The following is an 18,283-nucleotide window of genomic DNA, read 5'->3' as shown; positions in this document are numbered from 1 at the left end:
CAAACACTTGGAAGAAAACAAGCTGGTTGCGGAAGTGGAAGGAACTTTCAACCAATTTGGCTATGGATCCATCCTTGCAGATCATGTACACACATACATGTTTATTGTCCTCCCTGGGGCAGATGAGATCTTCAAGAAAGGAAAAACGACATGGCATGCAGCTGGAATGTCAGACAGTGGTTGGATGAGCATGACCAAGACTTCCAAGCACTGTAATTCTCTGCCCCCCCTATTTCCCCAGACTTGAACCCTGTTGAGGATCTGTGGGATGTGCTTGATTGTTGTGTTATGGCTTCTCTGTCATGCACCCTTCAGCAGCTGACAAATGCACTGGTCAGCATGGCACCAAATATGTGTGCCAACCTACCATCACCTTACTGACCGAGCTGCTGTAGCACTGCCGCTGACAGGAAGTCACTGTGTGTGACTGTGCATCGGAAGGAGCAGAGAGCTGACAGCCAGAGCTCTGCTCCTTCCCGGACTGAGCTCCGTGAGGCCAGCTCTCCCTGCTCTTCCTGCTTCTGAGACTCTGAGCCTGCGGTGAGCTGCCTCCCCCACCACACTGCCGGGTTAGAGATGGGCAAAACGGGTCACTAACGAGAGCAGGGATCCAGCAGATCAGCCCGTGAAAAGATCCGGATCTCTTACGCAAAGCATCGATTCACTTTAAAACAGTGAGCTGAACAAATAAGAACATACATGACCGAGTAAAACACTGATCGATGGCGAGGTGCAGAATTGCCATCGATGGCAACCATCGATGGCGTCTTCACCGATGGCCATCCCTAGCAGCAGCAGCCTTGTTATTCTTTCTTTCACTGGCAGTGGCAGCACTGTACTCAGTCTCTGGAGTTAGTACATCTCAGCTGCCACAGGTGGCAGTACTGAGCTCAGACAAATGCATTGTAATGAAAAACGAAACTGAAGGGGCGTATTCACAATTGTAAGTTCATCCCAGATGCTGCCTGTTATTGGGTTTTGTGCCCCTAAAAGTGTGTGTGTATACTGTATATATCTTTTTAAGGCACACAAATCTCCATCGCAGGCAGAAACTGGGATTAACTTACACTTGTGAAGACACCCCCGCATAACAGAATTCCCTGTGCCAGAATGTGAATTCCCTGTGTCAGAATGTGAATTTCGGTTAATTCCCTGTGTCAGAATGTCAATTTCGGGCACATTCCCTGTCAGAGTTTTCTTCTGCCACTGCAGGACACACCCCTTAATGTTGCCCCCTAGCACCGCCACTAGTTCCGTCTCTGACCCTGCTCCCCTTTCCCAGCACCATCAATCCTCATCATAGCAGTCATCATTTTGGTGTCCCTACCCGCAATATTTTAAATAGAACCAGCGCACCCATTCGGTGCCTTTTTTGCTGAAAATTCATCTTATTTGCAATGTTATGACCCGCACACAGAAGGAGCTTCTGATGATTAAAATGATATGCAGCATGCCTATATTCTGTGTGCGACTGTGGTTGTACCTGCATACGGAATGCTATGTTACAGTGATTTCCATGAATACACTATTTCATATGCAGATACAGCCTCACTCACACACAGAATGTAGGCATGCTGCATATCATTTTAATCAGCAGAAGCTGCTGATGCCCCTAGGCATTCCAAATGCCCTAGGCAATTGCCTAGTTGGCCTATGCCTAAGGCCGGCTCTGGGTACACCCAAAGGTGAAGTTAGACATGCTCTCTGTGCGGAGCATGACACACCCTCTCGGTGGCACGGCGCATTCTTCTAGCAGCTAAATCTCCCTAAAACTGATTTTCAAAAGTAGGCAAGTATGATTTGCATATATCTCAACTCTGCTCCTTTGTGGATGACGTGACAATGTTTTGTCCAGTTTCACTTACATTAAATAGAAGAGCGGGAACAGGGGTGAAGTTTTTCCCATGAATCAGACTCAGACTTGTGGGTAAATGACCTTCCCTTGCTCCAACATAAAATAGTCTAGGAGTAGTAGAAGATGTTATTAGATCAGAAAACAATCAGTGAAAGTTACAGCATGTGGCCTTTACTTCCCACAAGGTATACAAACCTTCCAACATTCCCCAAATCAGGATGTTACAATAGGGATTTGGGCACATCCCAATGTGGCATGTACCAGTCTGCCCATAATCTCTCATCCACTAAACTCGCACATGCCCTGCCACACTCACCATTGGGAGGTGGGTATAGCATTTATTCTTCACTCTGCTATTAATAGGTCATACATCCCAATGAAAGAGTTGGGACAAAAGTGCTGACTGTATGGTGGATAAACCACTTAAACTGGGACTGTACCGAATAATATGGAACAGTTGGGGGCTGTAGGGATATTTCAGAATAAAGCAAATAGCTCCAACTAGATATATAAATGGAACAAATACATATTATAGATATTCTGGGTGGTGGTGGTGGTGGGGGGGGGGGGGGGGTGATTTGCACACATCTTTCAGACAATTATTCATTCAGTCACTAAACTGGCCTTGTCTGTATTTTACAGGAATAGTGGTGGGTAGAGAATGTCATCCATCCCCGCACAGGAACACATGCTGCACCAAGGCATGGGTTCAACAGCATAGAACACTGCCCATGAGTTCCTATGCAAGCATGCACATAGATGCACAGGCACCTCCTATCACAGGTAGACTTGCTGTGCCAACCTTAGTGTGAAAAGCAGGTTCCCTCAGCAGGATAAATGAGGGGGCTATATCTGTATTTTGGCCTTAAGTATTCTGTGTGGAATCCCTCTGAACATTTACAGTATATTCTACCATAGTGAAATAAAATACAGGAATAATGGCCTACTGTACATTGGGTTTGATTCAGGGGTGTCCCACAGTGATCAAAGTGGGCACCACTATGGCATACAGCACTCCGAGCACTGTATGAAAAATGCCTCCACTGTCATTTAAAATGTTGCACTATTCATGCGCCAGTTGGAGCTCTACACCTAGTAGCCAAATAGGTCGCTCCTGATTGGCTGCCGGTCCAGGGCAATTTTATATGATGGCGGCTATATTCGCACTGTAGGCAGGAAAGGCCCAACAGCCAGAGCCACCTCCCCTGTCCAAAGCTACTGCCGCTAACCAGAGCCACCTCCTCTTTAGGTAATCTTTGTCCCTGCCGTCGCTCTCCAGGTCCCTAAATTTTGGCTCCTACTGTGCGGCAAAATGTGATACAGTATTTGGCTCATTCTGTGTGGAGTTTTGCTAATTCTGTGAGAATTTTGTGTAATTTTATGTGGCATAAAGTGATTTTTTTCGACCCATTCATTGGGAATTTTGCTAAATCCGTGTGACATAATTTGAGATTTGGCTCATTCTGTGTGGCATCATGTGAATTCTGGCTCATTCCGTGTAAGGGGCACTAGAACTAGTTAGTATAAGGGGTCCTACTATTGTAGTGCCTAATGTGTATAAGGAGTATACACATTAGGCCACCACCCATTTGAGTAGCCACACCCTCTTGTCTTGTCCTGAGCATGCGATTACAGTCTTTACTTTCTCATACCCCCACTTCAAAATTTCCACTTAGAGCATTGGGCATGGCATAATAAAATGAGCCCTAAGTAAGCAAACCGTAATGATTTCTAAACCCAGTGCTAAAACTGCTACATGCACAAATACATTGTAAAAAAAAACATGGAATGAACTGCACTGTTCATCCATTTTGTTGTGGCCAGTTATATCATGGGGATGGGAAATGTTCTTACCTTGATGCTGCAATAATAGAGGAGTTTAATCCACCATAACAAGACATCGCTACTGCTATTGGTATAAGCCATTTAGCATGACCAAGAACTTCATTTCCAAAGGTCTGTGAAAAAATTAAGTTAGATTAATATCTAGTAGTATATTATAATACTAGTGATAGTAATTATCTACCTTTTATTATCATTGTTTATTTATATGGTGCCAGAGGCTTTTGGCAGCACAGTACTAATTACCTGGGCCCAGGCTTGCTGGAGGGGTCCCGCTGTCCCTCCCGCGGTTGTCAGTGTCCCGCGGTGAGGGGGGGCTGTTGGGAGTCCCCCCTGTCGGCTGCTAAGCAGCGGGGAATAAACGCTGTGCGCATGCGCACAGCGTCTATTCCCGTAGCCAGGGGGCTGGGGGCATGGCTAGAGGCTCACAGAGCCTCTGGGTCATGCCCCCATAGCGGCAAAATGGGGGCGTGGCCTTGCGGGGGGAGCAGCGGTTATAGGCCACGCCCCTAAATTAGCCACACCCCTGAAAATTTCAGCGCGTAATCAGCTGTGTCCCGGGTCTGGCGCAAGGAAAGTTGGGAGGTATGCAGCGTGAGAGGTCATGCTGAGCCTGCTGTCAACACAGCACATGCTGTAGGTGTGTGCTGCTGCTGAGATTACAGTTTTTAGAGTTTTCTTTCACCCTCTAAACACCTCCCACAACACACCTCCCACACTTAGGCCATGCCCCCAGGGGCCCGGCATTCCTCTTGGCTGCCCTGCACACACACGCACACACACCACAGGATACAGTACAGGACTTATGTAGAGTTGCAAAGAGAATGGCAAAATGCATCTGTAAAGTAAATTGCATTTCTGTGCACTTTCTGCACTTGCAAGTTTGTAGCTGCGGCTTCCTCCCCATCATGTACCTGGGTCTTAAAACACTGTGTCGACAATGTTTAGGTCAACAACCAAGAATGATTGACATACCCTAGGACGACAGAATGTCGACACAAGCTTAATGTCAACCTGGTCATGGCCAACATGAATAAGATCGACATTAACTTTTCAGGTTTTTTTTTATGAAGGTGGTTCTACATACTTTACTATTCAAGTGGGCATAGAGTAAGAATATAGTAGTGGACGTGGTATATTTATACAGTGTCCATGTCAACATACAGTAGGTCATCACAGACACCAAGAAAAGTGACCTTATTCATGTTGACCATGTCCACGTAAAACTTTACGTGGCTCTGTGGGCAAAATGCAACTGATGGCAAAGAAAAGTCATGATTTCCGTTAATAGCTCCATTAGTTTATTTCTATTAAAACAATCCAACCTTGAATCCCTAACGCATAACCTTAAAACCATAAACCTGAAACCAAAAATCCTGTGGTAGTCTCCGAAACCTTCACTTCTATATGCAAAATAAATGACACGGACACAGATATGGCTTAGGGCCAGATGTATCAAGCTTCAAAAAGTGATAAAATGAACAGCGATAAACAGCCAGACAATCAGCTCCTACCTCCCAGGTTACAGGCTGGGTTTAAAAAAAAACAAAAAAAAAACAGTTAGAAGCTGATTGGCTGGTTGTTTATCACTCTCCATTTTATCACTTTTGAAGCTTGATACATCTGGCCCTAAGCTTGAAAAAGGTCACAGATTTTTATTCAAATAATTAAGTAAACTAACTGAGGAAAAGGTTGAAAGGAGACGCTGCATCATCGCTCCAGCTTTGCTTATGTTGGGCCATGCCCCAGGGGACAACTGAAATGTCCCCCCTATTGACGCATCGATCATTGCGGGGACTCACCTAACACCTCCTGGACCAGACCGGACGTTTTCCGCACAAAATGCGCCTGCGTCCCCTCGCACTGAGGACACACTCGCCAATGATTCCAGAGTCTGTACTCAGCATTGACTAATTCATAGCACAAAAGTTAACTGCTACTGCCCAGTGACAAGCATGTCACCTGACCTGAATATAAAAAAACCTAGGAGTTTTAAGTCCTCTTGTGCCTATTTGTCCCTTGTTTATTCTTACATCTGAATCTATCAGTCTATGTATGTTTTTAAACAATGAAATAACTCACCACAGCGACGGCATCACTAGTAAGAACAGCGCTCATATCCAGAACCACATAGTATGCTACGTTAGTCAGCAGATATATTAAGGTAACTATTGGCATGGAAATCGCAATGGCAAGTGGGAGGTTTCTGTGGGGGAAAAATAGCAAGAAACAATGAGAGAGAGAGAGAGAGAGAGAGAGAGAGAGAGAGAGAGAGAGAGCGAGAGAGAGAGAGAGAGAGAGAGAGAGAGAGAGAGAGAGAGAGGTGTCTTTCCCCTTTACATTGCAAACCTTTTAGGGTTCTTCATTTCTTCTGTGACAAAGTTCAGTGTGTCCCATCCAGAGTAAGAGTAGAGTGCAGAATACAGTGCAAGGGCCATAAATCCTACATTGGTAGTTGAGCCTTCAAAGGGAGCCTTCAGATTCTCCGTTTCACCTGAAGAAATAATAAGTAATGCATAACTGCATCACTTAGGACTGAGTACTTGTTTCTTGGTGTACAAACAGCTTTAAAAGAATATCACATAACAACATGGGGTGACGTAATAGGGTGCAATTTTTAGTGATTTATGATTTTTTGGTCAATAACAGTTAACCCCTCATTTAATAGTGACTGTTTTGGGGTAAAATTATTATTTTTTTTTTTATGGTGACCAAAAAAATAGCACTTCAACATGGGTGTGGTATGACTGATGGACAGATGGCATCCTGACAGTCAGTATACTGACATTGGAATCCCAGCTGGCCAGTACTCCAACAGGGGGGGGAGCACAAAAAAGCCCTTTGCAGGCTCAGTAGCTTGCAAGGGGCTCACCACAGGTTCTATTCTCCCTCTATTGGGGGTCATGGACCCACCCAAGGGAAAATCATGACTGAGTACCGGAGGATCTCCCAACCTGGTTGGGTGTAGTCACAGTGCCTCCATGGTGATGGCTACATCCAATCAGGGCTGAGCACAGCCTTGATTGGGTGAGACAGTGAGAATTTCGGACAACATGCTGCTCCTCAAGTCCGGTGGTCACGTTACTCATTTTTTTAACCCCTGGATTGCCCTACTGGACAAGCGAACTTACCTTTGGGGGAGCGTGGCAAGGTGAGTAAACAGTATGTATGTATGTATGTATGTATGGGTGTGTGAATGGGTATATGAATGGGTGTATGCATTGTACTTTTTCCAGGGTGTTTTTTTCTCTCTTTACATTGGTCATGCTGTGGGACTTGTGCACCGCATTCTGGTTCTACAATTCCTTATTTTTAACCCCTGGATTGCCCTAATGGACAAGGGGGTGATTCTAGTTAATTCGCCCCTTGACGGTCTGCACATAATCGCTTAAGCGCATGTGCAGGTCTTCACCCATGGGCGCCCTCGGAGACTTGCATAGTCTCCGAAGCACTCACAGCAGGGGGCGTGCAGGAGGCAGGCAGGGGGCATTCGCATATGAGCCCTGCTTTTCCTGGGTGTACCCATGAAAATGCTGGGTGTGCCCAGGAAACAGCCGGGCATACTGATGCGAACATGAACAGCCACCTGCAATCCGGGGATGGGTGGCTGACATCATCAGATGTCAGCTGCACACCCTGTTCTCGGAGAAGGGCGCCGCTAATCTAATGGAGCCCAAACACGCACCGATCCCGGCGTGCGTTGTGGGCTTAACTAGCACACATAGCATCGCATCGTAGGCCTTGTGCATGCGTTGTGTATGCGATGCGATGCTGTGCTAGAAAAAGCTAGTACAAAAAGTATGTGCAGCACATACTTTTTGTACTGTACGATGAGGTGCCGCGGGAGCGCGCACCCCATCGTACAGCATCGCACCGCCCGCATCGGTGCGTGTGTGGCCTCCTTAAGTCACCAGAAACAGATTTAGATTAGCGAGCGCTACAGAAATCATTCTAATGATTTTGGGTACCCATGCAAGGCTGCGAATGGATGTTTCTGCAAAACATCCAATTGCAGCGCTGCTGGGTAAATCATCGAGTTGCAGGGGGCGGGCGTTACAAGGCATCCACAGCAGCGAAATAATGCTGCTTTGCGAGCTAACCAGAATGAGGGCCAAGGAGTCTGTCCTGCGGGGGTGTGTGTATGTATGTTTGTTTGAATGTGTGTATGTATAGTGGCTCAGCCCCCTGTTTTACAGTGCCGTAAAGACAGACGTCTTATAGCAAGGGGTGGTGCTGGTATGACTGATTCTGATCTTGGTCTGTATATTTCCTGAAAAAATATTTGCATTGTAATTGGTTGCTTTATTTTGGATTTATGTGGCAAAAAGTTTGCCTGCCATTTACGATGCATCACCATTGTGCTCTGGAAAAGGTGATAGATGGTGAACTCTCCATATGCACTTACAGGGTGACCTGGAACATGTGACCTGCTGGGTGGCCTGTAAACTGTGACAGTTATTTGCAGCAGGGATTTTATTTTTTCAATTAGACTCCAAAGGTGATAAACTGTTCCTCTTAGCAAATGCCCAAATGAAACTCAGCACATCAGCTACTATAAACATAAAGTGCATGTAAGAAATGTAACAATATGGGGCTGGATGTAAGGATCTCATAAAAAACATGGGCGGGATGTAATGCAGGGAGAGTCCGGTGGCAGTGTGGGATATCAGACAGCCTCTGAGAATTTTTAAAGGGGCAATCATTTACAAGGCATGGTTTTGCCCTGTAAATGACTGCCCCTTTAAAAATCCTACAAGTTCGAATATAGGTTTGGCCAACATCCCACCCGGCCGCTCGATGCCCATGGTCTTTAGTTCAATAAATGTCTATTTTGTATTCACTTTACAAATATGAAGTTTATCACCATTATTTTGGAACACGTTTTGCCAACTCCAGTACTGAGCCAATATAACACTAATAGAGATTGAAACCCATAATCTTACCTTGTCCTATCTTCACAAGGCCCACCGAAATTATCATGAGGAGGGCCATAATCTTTGCGTAGGTAAAGACATCTTGAACTCTCGTTCCCCATTTGACATGGACACAATTAATAAATGTTAAGGTGCCTGAAGGGAAAAGCAACAATTATATGAGATTAAGGTGCAGTAATCACAAATGGTATAATCTTAATATTACTCTATTGTGAAATCTACAAACAATGCATTGTTCTTGCTAGCCACTAGGGCTACGATGTGCACATGGAAGCAATAATTTAGAATTTTTACCATTGTGGGGTGAAAAAATATGCAAATTGCCGGAAACATAGGAACAGTGTTTTTAGGCTTTGCCAGTGGCTAAAATGACCTAAATATATATTGCCTATTTCATGTAGCCTTGATTTAAATATAGATTTTTATTTTGCACAAAAAATAACTTTCTATAATTTCCGATGTTTGGGGGTCTGTCCATGCGCAAGTGCAGACCCTGGCAAAGAACGCCTTGGTGAGTTACACACTCGCAGGGCCATTTGTTACGAGGGCGGGCCAGGGGCAGAGATGGCGGTGGACCATGTCAACGCCCAGCGTTTTATAAGCGTCCCCATGAAAACACAGGGCGCTCCCATGGGTACACGGGCGGCTGACATAACAGGACGGCAGCCGCCCGCCCCGTCTTCGTCGTAACGCTCACATACAAGTTAGTTTTCCCTGACTTCTATTTGTGAAGGAAAACCATTGAATGATTTCTCCTGCAAGTGGAGGCATGCGAGGGGATGTGTTCTCTTTACACCTCCCCTTCCATGTTACCGAGGGGAATCGGAGCCGGCGGGGGAGGGTGAGCGGTGTCTCATGCAACCTGAATCGGTCCCACAGAGAGAAACTTTTAGTGGGTGTTGGCAGCAGGTTGGCTAGCCAAACACAGGTGTGACACGGGTAGCTATTGCATCTACAACCAGCTACAATGACACAGGATGCTGTGTTCAGAAGCAAAATTGCACTTGTCATAGGGCCTGTGAAGCCTTCAATATAGCGACCGATGGTGCTATAAAGGTGCATCTTAGTACAGTACATGCTGCAACGATATGGTGCTGCTGTCACTGGGTGTCTAACATACCTCCCAACATGACCCTCTCGAGGAGGGACACAATGCTCTGTTTCTGGACTTCCTTCTTAATGTGCGATTGCCGTCACCTGTTTTATACAGGTTCATGTGTATCACACAGGTGAGAGCAATCATAAATTAAGAGGGAAGTCCAGAAACAGAGCCTTCTGGGGGGGGGGGGGGGGGGTCATTTTGGGAGGTATGGTCTCAGTACTGTAGGTTAAGATTGAGAATCAGTTGTGACATTTGCATTTAGATGCTATTTCTGTTGTGGAAAAAGACACCGGCTCCTACGCTATTATTAACCTCAATAACATTAATTTCCACTCATTTCTAGTCTATTCTGAATACCTCACAATATGGTTTTTAGGGCAAAAGGTTGCACCGAGGTAGCTGGATAACTATGCTAAGCCACACAAGTATGCGGCACAAGCATGTGGCTCATCTGGGAGTGGCACTGCAGCGGCAGACAGGATGGCAGTTTGAAAAATGGAAAGAAGGAAAAGAGTACCCCCACCTCTCTAGGACCACTTTTACCCCTGGGTTGGTCTGCTAGTGTGCTGTGCTGTGTTTCTGTTTTTATCAGTTTAATATCTAAAAAGACCCCTATCTGGCTTGATCGTGTTATTATTTATAATCTGATTGCTCAACTGTGTCATCTCTCAAAACATTGCCTAATGGGTGGAGGGGAGGGGGGTAATTTATTACTAGGTGGCAGATGGAAAAGAGATCCCCCACCTCTCTAGGACCACTTTTACCCCTGGGTTGGAGCTGTATACCTGATCAAAAACGGAGGGCTTCCTTCCTAATCGTACATGTTCAGTTTAATACCCAATAAGACCCCAATCTGGCTTGATCGTGTTTACGATGTGCAGCCGAGGAGCAGTGGACGTTTCTTGCAGCACTGAGTTGGTCTGCTAGTGTGCTGTGCTTGCAGCACTGAGTTGGTCTGCTAGTGTGCTGTGCTGTGTATCTGTTTTTATCAGTTTTTTATCTGCAGTGGCAGACTCCCAGAATAATGCTGGGTGAGAGCGGCAGTGGCAGACTCCCAGAATAATGCAGGGTGAGAGCGGCAGTGGCAGACTCCCAGAATAATGCAGGGTGAGAGCGGCAGTGGCAGACTCCCAGAATAATGCAGGGTGAGAGCGGCAGTGGCAGACTCCCAGAATAATGCAGGGTGAGAGCGGCAGTGGCAGACTCCCAGAATGATGCAGGGTGAGAGCGGCAGTGGCAGACTCCCAGAATAATGCAGGTTGAGAGCAGCAGTGGCAGACTCCCAGAATGATGCAGGGTGAGAGCGGCAGTGGCAGACTCCCAGAATATAGGAAATGCACACTTTAACAAACCAAACATTTCAGCGACAGGGCCTACAAAACTGTGGCTGAAATGATTGGTTTCATCGCCACTCATCATCCTCCTCCTCCTCTGATTCCCCCATCAGTGTGTACTTCCTCATCCTTACAGATTATCAATTCATCCCCGCTGGACTTCACAATCACAGGTCCCGTTATAATCTCTGGAGGCAATTCCTGGTCTTCATTGAATAATTGATCATTAATTTTTATAAACATCACCTTCTCCACATTTTGCGGAAGCAACCTCCTTCGCCACTCACTGACCAGGTTCCCCGCTGCACTAAAAACTCTTTCGTAGTACACACTGGAGGGGGGACAACTCAGGTAAAATAGAGCCAGTTTGTACAGGGGCTTCCAAACTGCCTTTTTTTTCCTGCCAGTACAGGCATGGACTGTCTGACATGTCTACTTGGATGTTGTCACCAAAGTAATCCTCCACCATTTTTTCAATGGTGACAGCATCTCCAATGCACCGGCAGTAGGCATGTCAGCAATCGTTGCCAGGTCCTTTAGTCCGGACCAGATGTCCAAACCCCCTCCTGTATGCCCAGCATCCCCACCAGCAGGTTGTGTGGGAAATCACAGCTGTTTCCTCGCAGGCACAGGTGTGGGAGAAAATGAAGGAGGAGGTGGGGCCATGTCACGGTCCCCTTCAGATGACAATCTCCTGACCAGCAGGTCTTTGCACCTTTGTAGACTTGTCTCCGCCGGAAACAGAAACACAACATATACTTTAAACCGAGGATCGAGCACGGTGGCCAGAATAAATTCCTCTGTCTTTAACAGACTGACCACCCTTGTATCCTGGCAAAGCATATGGAGGGCTTCATCTACAAGAGCAACATGCTTTGAGGAATCGCTACGGGTTTGCTCCTCCTTCAGTTTCTCCAGCTGCTTCTGCAACAGCCTAATCAGGGTAATCACCTGACTAATGCTGGCAGTGTCGGAACTGACTTCATGTGTGGCTAGTTCAAATGGCTGGAGAACCTTGCACAACACGGAAATCAGCCTCCACTGTGCTTGAGTCAGGTGCAGTCCTGCTCCTCTGCCTATGTCGCAGGTGGCCGTGAAGGCTTGAATGGCCTTTTGCTGTTCCTCCATCCTCTGCAGCATATAGAGGGTGGAGTTCCAGCGCAACACCACCTCTTGTTTAAGCTGATGGCAGGGCAGGTTGAGGAGTTTTTGCTGCCGCTCCAGCCTTCGGCAGGCAGTGGTAGAATACCGAAAGTGTCCGCAAATTTTGCGGGCCACCGAAAGCATCTCTTGCACGCTCCTGTCACTTCTGATGAAATGCTGCACCACCAAATTTATTGTGTGAGAAAACATGGCACGTGCTGGAAATTGCCCATGTTTAATGCCCGCACAATGTTACTGGCGTTGTCCGACACCACAAATCCCCAGGAGAGTCTAAGGGGGGTAAGCCACTGGGAGATGATTTCCCTCCGTTTTGCTAAGAGGTTGTTGGCATTGTGCCTCTTCCTGAAACCGGTGATACATAGCTTAGCCTGCCTTGGAAGGAGCTGGCGTGCAGGAGATGCTGCTGCTGCTGCGGAAGGCGATGCATCTACCCAGTGGGCTGTCACAGTTATATAGTCCTTAGTTTTCCCTGATCCACTTGTACACATGTCCGTAGTTATGTGGACAGTGGGTACAGCTGCATTTTTCAGGGCACTGAGGACACTTTTTCTGACGCCCCTGTACATCACGGGTATCACCAAGGCCGCAGTTATTCGCTTTGCCATGGGATGACTGCTGTCATATAGTGAAAGACGTAGTGGTCTTACGACTTCCTTTCTGGGATGATGACCAACTCCCAGCAGAAGCAACAGCAGCAGCAGTAGTAGGTGTAGTGCTGCAGGATCTCGGATAGAAGGGGGGTCAGTCATGCTGGAGACATGGCCGGCAGGACTCCCTCTGATCCGGATCGAGGAGGAATTTGACGAGGAGGGAGTTGGTGGTGTGCCTCAAAAGGAGGACCAAGGGATTTAGGTGTCCCTGGACTGCTAGCCGCAGTTCCTGAACTAAACACTGATTTATGAAGGTTCTTCAGGTGATGTATAAGGGAGGATGTCCGTAGGTGGGCAAGATCCTTACCCCTGCTTATTGGAGTTTTACATAAGCGACATATGGCAATACATATGTTGTCCGGATTCAGATAAAAAAAATTCCAGACCATAGAGGTGGATTTATTGGTCCTCTTCCCAGGCATGACGATGGGCTTTTTCATCCCATGGACAACAACTGTCCCCCCCCCTGGTACCTCATTCCCCCTGGTGCCTCATTTAAGCAAACCACATCAGCATCCTCCTCGTAAACTCCCTCCTCAGCATCAGTTACATCAATGTGTCTTTTTAGTCGGTGTCAGCTTAACTCTCTTAAATTTACTATAGGGCGGGGGGGAGAGGAGGAGGACTTTGATCGTCATGTGAAGCTGAACCACTAGTCATGCACTTAGGCCATGGCCTTAGCCGTTCCTTGCCACTCAGTGTCGTAAATGGCATATTGGCAAGTTTAGGTTTCTCTTCCAACGATTTACATTTACTTTTTCGAATCCTTTTACCGAACTTTGGGTTCAATTTTACATGCCCTCTGCTTTCACAATGGGCATCGGCCTTGGCAGATGACGTTGATGGATCTCCATTATTTTTTATTAAGGTATGCCACAAGACAGCACCACTAGTAGGTAGGCCCCAGCCGACTGGAATCATATACTGCGATAGGTACTGGTAGCCAGCGGCAACAGCAGACTGGAATTATATACTGCGATAAATATTGGTAGCCAGTGGCAACAGCCGACGGGAATTATATAGTACGATAAATAATACTGGTAGCAAGCGGCAACAGCAAAGTGGTATTATATACTGCGATAAATACTGGTAGCAAGCGGCAACAGCAAAGTGGTATTATATACTGCGATAGTTACTGGTAGCCACTAGCCAGTGGCAACAGCAGAGAGCAGACTGGAATTAATTGATTATAGGTGGTACTGGCAGAATCCACTAGGCAGTGCAGGGCAGGCAGTGGCACTAGTAGCACCAGTGGACTATCACACTTGGTGGGACTGCTATGCTATTACTGGTGCCTGTCCTTGTGTTTCCCTCCTATATCCCTATAGATTGTAAGCTGGCAGCAGGGTTCTCCTACCTCCAATCTGTCTGTTGTTACCCAGTTTGTTTTATCACTGTCTACTATTGTAAAGCGCAACGGAATCTGTTGAGCTATATAAGAAACTGTAAATAAATAATAAATAAATCACACTGTGACTGACTATACAGGAGCACTGCAGATTCAGCAGAGGCAGGCCCCAGCACAAAGGAGAGACAGTACACAGCACCAGCCGTCCTTGCAATGGTCACTGTCTTGAACACTGAGCAGAGAGGACAGACACAGTGCACAGCAGCATGGGCCCCAGCAGAAGAATTCGAGACCGGGCGATGACGTTTTGCCCGCGTGCCCGGAGCTCCGAGCGCTGCTCGGATTCGGGCTCGGATTGATGAAATCGGATCTGGGGAATCCGAGCCCGCACATATCTCATCTGAATCAGGATATTAATCCTAGAAACGACATTGGCTCAAAACTATATAGCTGATCATAGGCAAACATATTATTGCATTCAAGATTGATTTTCAGAATACTGAGTACAAGGATTACAATGAAACATAAATCAAATTAATGTCCGGCCACCTAGGACCTATAATTGGTGCCGGACGGGGTTCCGACAGTCGGGATCCCGACAGTCATTAACCCGACGTCGGGATCCCGACTGTTAAAACACCGACGGCCGGGTTCCCGACGGCCGGCGGCTATTTTCCCTCGTGGGGGTCCACGACCCCCATAGAGGGAGAATAGAATAGCGTGGCGAGCGCAGCGAGCCCGCAAGGGGCTTTGTTGCGCTGGCCACGCTGTCTGAGGCCAGGCAGTCGGGATCCCGACGTTGGGATAATGACTGTCGGGATCCCGATTGTCGGTGAGTCATACCACACCCCCTATAATAGCTAATAGCTATAATAGCTATTACTGTACCTTTTACACAGGTACATGATTCAATATTTTATTTCCTTCTTCACTGAAACAGCAATTTTTGATGGTGCGCTCAGCACCTAGAGTATCAGTTCATTTTTTTATTGCAATGTGTCAGAACACGGAGCATAGCTCCGCCCCTGATGCCGGAAGTCTGTCCCCACATTCTGATTGGCTCACAGGCCATTCAGTCAAAGATAATGGTAACCATCGATGGCTAAAATGATTGATGATTATCCATCACATAGTATATGACTATCAATGGCTGGTTGCAGAATCACCATCAATGGCGTCTGCACCGTAGGGATGGCCATCAATAGTTGCAAACTATTTGTTGGATAACCATCAATAGTTTTAGCTCAATGGCCATCCCTACTGCACCGATGGTCATCCCTACTCCATTACCCTCCATAACCACAGGAATGATAAGTACCTGCACCATACACTGTGTACACTTGCCTGTTATTGCATGTTATACAGTATATATCTGCTATACACTGCTTACCTGCAAGTTAACCCTTGACTAACTGTTAACTCTGCTCACTAAATAAACCACAATTCCTGGTTAAGCTGGTCATCTAACACCACAAGCACCGCTATGTACTCTGCCAACATTTTTCCATTCAGCTTGCACCATGCAGAGCTTACACAATATTGGATTCAGAGTTCTACAAATCTCATCTGGGCCTCTACTTGCAGCTGGAGGAATGTAACTGGGCGCTAGTTAAGCATATGCAGAGTTTTTAGATGGATCTCTATACAGTATATACATAAAAGAACACTGTTCTGACATACGAGAGAGGTTCCATTGATAAACCAGTGGCGGCACACTTTACCTCACATGGGCATCAAGTTTCCATGCTCAAATATATGATTATTGATTGGGTTCCCTCATTGCGAAAGGGGAGGTGACAGGGACCTGTTCCTGAAAAAGGAATCCCGTTGGATCCACACTCTGAACACCTTTGCTCCAAAGGGGCTCAATGAGTTTAATCATTTAAGTATATTTTTGTAATTTTTTTTCTAATCCATCATAAAAAGAGCAGCTGCACAGATATCCCGCATAGTTTCTTAAAAGGAAATTGTTTTTAAAGGAGATTTTTTTTAAAGAAAGTCTTTTCAGTTTTTTTCTTATATTCGTAAAACTGGAGGCCCAGTGTTAACATTGTTTGTAGCAATTTATTTGTTGGTTGTTAGTTTCAGTGGTTGCTATTAGTGACCACTGGTGATAACATTTCATTTTGAGAATAATTTTGATATTTATATATGTATGTGTTGTGATTTGTATATATGTTTTGTGTATATGTTTTTAATTTGAGCAGGTGCCACTTCTGTACCTGTTCGGCGGCTCTATACTCTGGGTAAATATACCTGTCGATTTATAAATTGTGAAGCCCGCTATAACAGAATATAAAATGGCGTTGTGTTCCGTAGTAGTGGGAGGTGGAACGCATAATATTTGCTAGCGTGGTAGTGCCGATGGTTGAAACGCAAGGAGACGCACTTTGCAATGAACCGCATGCTGGAAGCGACGGGAAGCACGCCCGGCAATGGAGGGCGGCTGTGCTGTATGCCCCCGAGATTGGTATGTACATATTAGCGCGTTAGCGTGCCTGATTACCACATGGCCTTGACACAGGTGTTGAGTGACTTAGGTCACCTTCGTTTGATGTTTTCTGATTGGTGGAGTTGCCTTCTTGGGCATAAGAGGTGGCCCTGTGATTAGGGATCTGTCTGTTTGATGTGGTCATGATTAAGGCCATGTTCTGTGGCCGAAATGTCGACCTGACCTGTATGTGATTGTGTTTATTTTGCTGATGGATTAAATATCCTGCTTGAAAAACTACAAAGCCCTGGTGAGTTCCATTTCTACTTTCTGGATTTGTATATATGTGGCTCCTACGTGGGACCACTGAAAGACGACCCCAGGCATTTGTGCATCTATAAGTTAGTGCCAACCTGCTCCAAGATATATATATATATATATATATATATATATATCCTTATGCCAGCACTCTGATTTACCATCTGCTCCGGTGCCATGTCAACAATGTCCATATGAATCCAAAAAAGAAGGCACTCGGAGACTGTATATAAGCAGTAAAACTGTATTGAATGGTTAAGTACTTTCGGCAGCGTACTGCCTTCCTCAGAACCTCCTACAGCTGTAGGAGGTTCTGAGGAAGGCAGTACGCTGCCGAAAGTACTTAACCATTCAATACAGTTTTACTGCTTATATACAGTCTCCGAGTGCCTTCTTTTTGGATTCATATATATATATATATATATATATATATATATATATATATATATATATATATATATACATACATACATACATACAGGAGCACATACATGATTTCACCACACCCAATGCCAGGAATGGGGTGCACACCTACATACAGATAACTGGCGAAAGGGATGCCATAGGTCAGAATACCATCACCATCAGTGGTGGTTTTTACCTATGGGTTGGAGGACTACATACCTCCCCCCCCCCGAGTTAAATCACCCACCTTGCTCAGTATTAGTGTGTTAGGAGCCATCATTTATGGCTCAGTTCTGTCATAGCAGTTCTGTGTTCTGTTTCTGTCTGTTTTTGGTATTTGACTCTCTGGAGGCCTCTGGTGGAGGGTCTGTGCCATTGCAGCTCAATCTTCTGTGAGCTGATTTATTCACAAGCCTGGGAGATAATGACCTCGTTATCCCAGCTTGGGAGTTGGGCTGGATCTGTCACGGGTGTTTTGATCACCTGAGCAGCACTGCCCTGCCGCTGATAGCTTCCAGTTTCTAGTTTTCTGTTCCTGTTGCAGGGAGGTGCAGTCCTTTGTTTCCTGCTGGTCATCTTTCAGTTCATTGCTTCTTGCACTGTGTCCTGATTTTGACCTGGTCCTGTCCTGGTAAGCGTTCCTGTCTAGCCCAGTCCTGCTAGTCTTTCCCCACCTGCACTTTTCTATCTGGTGCAGCTGGGTGTCGTGGTCCTGTCACTGTATGTCCAGTTCAGGTCACGTAAGTGCTCCAGTGGAGCCTGGTTCTGTTCTTTATTTATATATAAAGTTCTGGCAAGCTGCCATATTCCTTTTGTTATTCACTTGTGGGCAAGCGACCCTGTTTCATTTGTTACATTATATTTTCCCTTTGTTCGGCTCTTAAGCCTTAACAAGAGATA

The 18,283-nt window shown here is 46.0% G+C and overlaps 1 protein-coding gene across 1 annotated transcript in view; it reads right to left on the bottom strand.

The window, feature by feature from the left end:
• LOC146080289 (Y+L amino acid transporter 2-like) overlaps positions 1-18,283 on the bottom strand; it is a 46,893-nt gene that overhangs the window by 11,714 nt on the left and 16,896 nt on the right. Inside the window, exons 3-7 of the mRNA XM_083187390.1 lie at positions 8,641-8,766; positions 6,047-6,191; positions 5,780-5,903; positions 3,710-3,813; positions 1,866-1,962 (exon numbers count right to left, since the gene is read on the bottom strand). Of these exons, the coding sequence (XP_083043516.1) occupies positions 1,866-1,962; positions 3,710-3,813; positions 5,780-5,903; positions 6,047-6,191; positions 8,641-8,766 (596 nt within the window). The remainder of the gene's footprint in view (positions 1-1,865; positions 1,963-3,709; positions 3,814-5,779; positions 5,904-6,046; positions 6,192-8,640; positions 8,767-18,283) is intronic.

Source organism: Crinia signifera, chromosome 5 (assembly GCF_055691185.1).
Source record: "Crinia signifera chromosome 5, ASM5569118v1, whole genome shotgun sequence".
In the NCBI taxonomy this organism is placed as follows: domain Eukaryota; kingdom Metazoa; phylum Chordata; class Amphibia; order Anura; family Myobatrachidae; genus Crinia; species Crinia signifera.
This window is presented reverse-complemented; position numbering and strand designations above follow the sequence as displayed.